Source organism: Condylura cristata, unplaced genomic scaffold (assembly GCF_000260355.1).
Source record: "Condylura cristata isolate star-nosed mole 26May11 unplaced genomic scaffold, ConCri1.0 scaffold00009, whole genome shotgun sequence".
NCBI lineage: Eukaryota > Metazoa > Chordata > Mammalia > Eulipotyphla > Talpidae > Condylura > Condylura cristata.
The window spans coordinates 20,515,181-20,522,825 of NW_004567110.1; the positions used below are offsets into that span (position 1 = coordinate 20,515,181).

General features: G+C 39.4%; 1 protein-coding gene across 1 annotated transcript in view; it reads right to left on the bottom strand.

Annotated features, from left to right (window-relative positions):
* The window catches only part of PKHD1L1 (polycystic kidney and hepatic disease 1 (autosomal recessive)-like 1), a 135,503-nt gene extending 128,837 nt beyond the window's left edge, over window positions 1-6,666 (bottom strand). Inside the window, exons 1-2 of the mRNA XM_012722926.1 lie at window positions 6,591-6,666; window positions 4,415-4,504 (exon numbers count right to left, since the gene is read on the bottom strand). Of these exons, the coding sequence (XP_012578380.1) occupies window positions 4,415-4,504; window positions 6,591-6,666 (166 nt within the window). The remainder of the gene's footprint in view (window positions 1-4,414; window positions 4,505-6,590) is intronic.
* Window positions 6,667-7,645: the final 979 nt, after the last annotated feature.

A 7,645-nucleotide genomic window follows, 5' to 3' on the forward strand; every position in this document is an offset into this window, starting at 1 on the left:
ATGTATGTATTTATTTTCTTACTTGGTATATGTCACATCAGTAACATGGTAACAAAAATCTGTACTTCAGCATTACTAAGACAAATACAATTTTTTTTTAAAAAATGTGCCATCAGAAGATAATATTCTTTTTATTGGAAGGTTGTTTTAACATCACTTATTTATATATAGTATAGATGTGTGTATATAGATATGTACAATGTCATCTATGTGAAATGTGCGACCTTTGGGAAAATGTGAACCAAAATCAGTAAGACTTTAAGTATTTTCATTGTAGTTTGTTTAAAAAGAAAGCACAGAAATACTTCAGAAATTTTAGCTAATTGCAAATAGTTAAAAGTAATAATGCAAATGAACCACCTAGAAAAAGTATCTTAATTTAAAAGTATAATTCTGAACCCGTGGGGATTACAATTGAGATGAAAAAAAAATGTGAAAAATGATGTAAAAATAAACTTTTTAATAAAAAAAAAAATAAAAAAAATAAAAGTATAATTCTGAATTTAAAAAGAGGGTAAAAAAAAGGTACCTCTGGAAGTACTCCAAGATACAAATATTACAGGAATAGCTGGGTGTAGCCTGGAAACAGGAAAGGTTGAGGCTTCAGATGGAAATGCCTGACATGTTGATGTACTTTTTTTCTCTTTTTCAGAAAACCCAGAGACAAGAGTTGCCAGGCACACAAACCTGGATCTCCTGATAAAAGCAACCAAATGTAGGGCCTGTGAGGCTGGCGTGGTCGATGCCAGTGATGTGAAAGCCAGCAACCCTCACACACAATGCAGGCTGATTAGGTTTCTCTAGTTTAGAAAAGTGAAGTTTAGAGTGTATAACCCTACATAAAATTTGGAATCCTCAAAACCAATATGCAGGAAAGGTGCAAGTGATAAAGAATAATTGCTAAAGAATGGAAGCAGATATATACCATAAATGCAAAATAATAGTAGTAAAACAGTTCCATTTATGGAGCAGATGTTAGATACCTCATCCTTTTCAATGTTCATGATAGCACCAACAAGCAGGAATCAATGTCCGATGTCAGAGAAGAAGAAGCTGAGGTTTAAAAGAACTTGTCCCAGTCACATGATAGAAAATGGCAAAGATGGAGTTAAAGCCAATCAGACTGGACCACAGTTCATGTGCTTTCCATAACAGTCTAAAAATTACATGCTTCAACACTTCAGATAAACAAAAATATGTACCAGACATTGTGATAGAAAAATATCTAGAAGAAAGGGCCAAAGTAAAATGTTATTCTTTCCATCTTACTTATTTTTTAAAGTAAAAAGAGATCACATAAGTATCAAGGAAGCAATTGAGAACTAGAAGACACAAAGTTACAAAAGCAGTATAGTTACCAAAACTCCAAAATTTATCAAAATGACTAACATTGCTCATCAAATCAGTCATCTTCGAAGGAGTTACAGTTATCTCCACCATCACACCATTCATAAAACATTATCATAATTGTAAAATTATGTATCTTTGGCTTCTGAAGCACAGCCTTTAGAAAAAAGGAATATAGTAACAATTTTGTTTTTAATCTGTAAAGGTTAATGTAAGTTGTATTCCTGTAAAGGAAAAAGCTCAAAGTTATGAAGGTACTCTAAAATAGTACAGTAGGCCTTTTAGCATGCAGAATTTCGGCGAATCCACTTTATAAGTCAAACATTTCCTTTTTTCTTTTTAAATAATAAATCACATAGCAAAATAATACTTTAATAAATGCATACTACATTTGAAAATTGGAAATGTAATACATATACTCTATTTTGATCTTAAATTACATGGACAAACCTCTTTCAAAATTTTTCTAAAATCAACCATATGCAAAATACCTGGTTCCTTAAGGCATTGTGGGAGATTGGTTTATGGTGTTCCTCAACTATTCTGTGTCATTGCCTTGATTACTCTTTTCTTTGCCTGTTCTGTGCCTCTCGATGTGTAGAAACAGGAAAAGTTGATAAGGAACTTCCAAGGGAAAAAGTCTGAGATGATGATCTATACATACTGAAAACTGCATGTGCAGAAATAGGTAACATTTGAGATAGGGAACCTCTCAGGGCAAAAGTCCTGGTATGAGGACCTGTACATGCTGAAAAGAGCAACAGGTGTTATTGTTGGAGTAGCATCAACACTGAGACTTTTCTTGACTTTCTCCCCATTTCCCACCCTTGGCAGGGACAACCTGGTTACACATCCCCCACACACTTGTGCAGTCCCCATTTGATCTTCTTATTTCCTGTCTGACTCTAAATAAAAACGAGACTGTCCTTGGAGCTGGACTGCACTTGCTTGGTGTCATCCTTCTAGGTGTCTCATAGTTCTGGACATGGACTCTGAGTAATCCCTTTTCATCCCACCGCCACACGTCTAAAATCAACCTGGTTCCTTGCAGGGCATTATGGGAGACCGAATTATTGTGTGCCCCAAGTATTCTGTGTCCCTTTAGAGACAGGGCATATAAAAAGCTTACACAGTTTCTTAAATTATAATATTGCTTACTTAATAGCATTTATTTATTTACTATCATAAGGTTTTAAAATATTTCTATAAAATTTTACTTTTCCATCACGACTTTTGTAAAAATAAAGCATTTTTAAGGTCACATAGGACTAGCGTTTAGGTGATCACTTAGCATTTACAACTTCATTTCTTAAGTTTCTCGGATGATTAATAAACTATTCTGCATGCAATACTAAATATGGAATATGGAGCAGAGACAGCACTGATGAATAATGGGACTTGAAACGCCACCACATAAAGTTTGATAGAGTACCACATGCATGCATTTATAGGATCTCTGGTGTGTTTTGCAATTTCATTTCATTATCAATTCTTTGGACACATTCTACAGCTATTTGGGTCCCCCAAATTTACATAAAATAATAATTAGATTCCATCTCTGACAGACACATGCTAAAGCATTTTTAGTCATTTATGAAGTGTGATTAAAGCATAAGCAAAAAGACAAATCAGGAGAGGTTACAGGTATCTGCAATTTAAATAGGATTCAAATGATTCTATCAATAAAATTCTGTGTCAACAGCATCCAGAATTGGGACTGAGAGGAAAACTAGAAAAGCACCATGACACTTTATGCCTCATAAGTAAGAATATTACTTGTGTGCTTAAGAATTTGAAAGGTTTACAAAAGAGCCAAAGTTATGTTAAAGCATAAGGATATTCTCCCAAATTACCAGAAGAACAGAATGCTCTGTTTTGTTGCGTCCTATTTCTAAGAAGGGGTGGGGGGGGGTGGGTCTTGGCATATACATTTAAACTTAAGCCATGGTTCCTGGATTGGAAAAAGTTCAGATCTCAAGGTTGAAGGAAATCACTGGGTGGTTTTATTGTTTTACTTTGCTTTGTTTTTAAATCTGGGCATTTCTTTCATGGCAGGTAAATCTCTGTTGAACACACAATGGCGTCAAAAATTATCACAACAGCTATTTATAAAATAATGGATCTATGGATAAAAATATTAAAAATAGTCTTTACCAAATACATTGTTTCCTGGTATTTAACTCTAAAAAAGAAATTTTTAATCAAAAATATACTGTTCACAATTTAGAGGCATAAACCATTTTCAGCATATCATTCAAAGGCTAAATTCTGCAGAAGTATGGAGAGACATTTCAATATACCTAACAGAATGATTAAATGTTTTGCTTTGAAAATTTTCTGAATCTCAGAACTCCTCATGTCTCTTATTTTAAAAACTATATAACAGCTTTAATTAATATGCTTTCTAAAATTTTCTTTCCCATCCTTCAAAAACTTATAAGCATCTGAATACTACTATCACTTAGATGGTAAAGCTTTATGGCCAGGAGAGCCAGTATTTCCATGTAATCCTAGGAAGAGTTGTGCATTAAATATATCCAGTGATTGTCTACTATGTTTCCATCACAAGCCCAGGCAAGGAGAAGGAGTCATACATAACCCATGTGTTGATGCAGCATACGATAAGGATTAGGTAGCGGAGAAGGGATCTGAAGTTTTGCTTTCATTGCCTTCTTCCTTTCATTACTATTCTATTTCTTTATCATGTACTCTCACTCACATTCGCACCATCCCTCCCCCACCCCGTGTTTTAATTGATTAAAAAATATATATCAAATAGTTTTAGACCCATAAAAAAATAAAGCAAATATTGCAGAGTTGGACTGAAGACATTGATTTCAGGCATCACCATCCAGAACTTAGAGTTAAGAAGTAATTATAACACAACTTCGAGTGATTAGGTTGAGGGAGACCCTTGGGGATTCTGCCAGGTATCAAATGGGATAGAGTTTGACTATTCTGCTCAAGAGCAGAAACAGTGGGAATATTTTTTAAACCATAAAGCTCTAATTGTGAAAAAAAGTCCTTAAAATACTTCAACCTTAGTTAAATAAAAAGGCAACTATACCTTCTCCTTTGATAGTCAGTCTTGTTGCTCCATTTATGCTGCCATACTTAGGTATTACTTCTGTGACCTTGGGAATTATTTTAGAATCAACTGAAAGAAATCAAAATATAGTAGAGATACTTAATTTCAAGCATGGAATTTTGTACTATCTGTACAACACTGTAAGAAAAGCATGGAGACTTAAGGGCTAACAGTAAATACAAGTAAATATTACTTTTGACTCTTTTTTTTTTAAAAGATTTATTTATTTATTCATACAGAACTGGGGTACAGGCCAGAGATGCGGAGGGTGAGAGGATTCACCAGAGACAGAGTGGGGAGCAGAACAAGCAGATCGATGAAGCACACTGCTGAGGGGAGCAGCGGGCAGGCCAGGAGAGATCTGCCGGGCCATATGGATCTCCTCCGGGGCAGGCCAGGATTGAACTCATGCAGAAGTGGCTTAAGCTTCTTAGTGCTGTGCTTTAACCTGCTGCGCCACCAGAGAGGGCCTTGACTCTATTTTTTAACCAGTGACTTGACACGGACCTTAAGTCATTAACTTATTTGATACTAGCTCTATCCACAGCTCAATCTCATGCAATAAAGAACAGGAATAACATGTGATCAACTTCATTATTCTTGTCTATCACAGTATAAAACATTCATTTAAACCCTTAATTTCCTGAAGCTTTTTATTAACTACTGTTCTATAACTCGATTCCCAGCCCACACAGCAGTAGACAAAGCAGGAGAAACAGCATGGGGAGGAACCAGGTCATTACAAAAGCATATAAGAAATGCCAAACATGGTAAAGCAAAAAAGAAAAGTGTCCAAGTACAAAGGGCAATGTTTGTTTTTTTAAAGCAGGAATCGCTTTCTATGACAGAGTAAGATTTCAGAAAAGCTAATTTTTTTATCTTTTTAGCCTTGGGATGTTAGTGAGTGCCCAATATAAAGTTATTCGTTCATTCAACCAATGACTGAATTCCTGGGAACATATAAATATATAACAATCGCAATTTTCCCAAAGCTTATCTTAAACAGTCCAGAATGACAGAAGAGCACACAGGGGCTAAGGTTGAGTCAGAGGGGCTCTGCTTCCACTGCTTGCCTTAGGCTGGCTGATCCTGCAGGGCAAATGAGTTAGCTGGACTGAACCAGGGTTCTGAAAGACGCGTTCTAAAGAGAAGGTGCAGTCTATGCAGGCACAGCGAGGTGCTTTTTGGGAGAACTGCAGGCAATGATTTAAAGCAACAAAAAGATACACTGTGGCGAGAAACGGTTATTTTCTGCTTAAATTAAACAAATCTAGTAATGACTAGATCCTATATCAAATCTCAGGGTAGGTAAAAACATGTGAGGACAGAGTGCCACTGAAGTTGATGTTTGCAGTGGATAAACGAGCACATGTTAAAGAAATTATGAGTATATCGTTCACTCTTGCTTGAAAAAAAGTTTACCATGGACTTCATCAATAATAGCAACATCTCTCCAACATAAAGAAGACACCCCCCTCGCCCCCCAACCCACCCCGATCTAACGCCTCTTTTCTTCCAGTCTGCCTTTGCCATGGGCTCCTACACTGTTCCTGCTTGGGGCGCTTTCCTAACACCGCGCAGCCCAGTGCCAAGAATAGGAAACTCCAGCGAGCAAGCCGGATCCTATCTCCAAACCCATGCTGCTCTTCACCTATCTCAGGTTCATCCTCCCTTATCTTCACCGACCACTCCAATTTCTTATCTCACGGGGCTCTTCCCAACCCTCTCCTGGGTATTACTGGGAAGGCACGGGGCAGCTGCCTTTGGAAGTGACTGACACCCGCCACAAAAACCCATTCCGGTCCCACTGGGAGCCACAGCGCTCCTTTCAGTGGGGAAAGGGGCCTCAGAAGAGTGAGGAGGGCGACGCAGGCTGCCTCCCTCCTGGGCCTCCCGCCCTCTAGGCCAATTTCTGGCTCTTTCCAATAGTCAGTTGGAGGAAGTTGGAGTGAGGTTCTATAATTCTAGCAGCAACGCTGATGACAAAAGAGCTGTCTCTCCGTTTCTCTCTCTCAGTCAGGGTCCCAAGTCCCAGGACAGCCTCGCAGGCGATGCGCCGCCTTGGGGCGGGAGGGCACCGGTCAGATCCACCCAGCCAGGGATTGGATCTACACCCATTTCCCGGCTTGCCTCCCCTGCACCCCAGAAGAGTTACCAGTGCGCGGGTCCGCACAGGAGCACAGGAGCAGCACCCAGAGTTCCCAAGTTCCCGAGAGCCACAGGTGTCGCATCGTGGCGCCGGCTGCGCGGAGTGCACGCTCGCAGCCGCCGCCTCAGCTCAGGCCCCGCGCGCCGACTCGCCCCACGCGCATACCCGACCCGCACCCGGTCGCCCCGCCCCCGGCGCCCCGCCCGCCCGCCGCACCTCGGGATTCGCACCTATCCCGCTTCACCCGAGGACGCTGCAGACACCCGGCCAGTCTGTCATCTTCAAATCTCCACGCGCCAAACTTGTGCGGTCTCCCCACCTTCTCCAAAGGTCTAACTGTCCGACTCGTTGATAAGAGGCATCAATGGACAGCTTTTCCCCCCTAATTCCAGGCTGGCGTATTTTCAATTGCCTGTCTACTTTGGTTACTGATCACTGGATCTGGCCCTAATACACCAACGGCAAACCATCCCCTCCCCCCAGAGATATTATCTAAATTCATGCCACCTTTTGATTCACAACTATGCTGATACATAATGATCTTATTTGCTAAGTCCTGAACACCTGCCCAGTGCTTTAAAGATTTCAACACATAGTAAAACCCAGTTGCTATTGCTATTGCTATTGTTATTGTTATTCCTCTTATTGTCCCCATTGTTCCAATTTATAGACTGAGGGCAGAAGGTTAAGTAACTTGCCCCAGGTCGTTCAAATAAGAGTGTAGTGCCGGTATAAGGGATGACAAGAGTCAGTATATCTTCTCCCCTCCACTACCCCGAGTTGGACAGACTTCTAGTGAGGATTTGCGGTACTTAGGACATACTTCAACTAAAAATGATTCATTGTTTATCTGAAATTCCAATTTAAGTCACTATCCTCTATTTCTATTTACTAAATCTCACTACTCTAGTTGGGAGCCCCTTGGGGAGGAGAGAAGGAATAGAAGAGAGAACTTTAATAAGAGTTAAAAAAGAAAGAAAGAAAGAAAGAAAGAAAGAAAGAAAGAAAGAAAGAAAGAAAGAAAGAAAGAAAGAAAGAAAGAAAGAAAGAAAGAAAGAAAG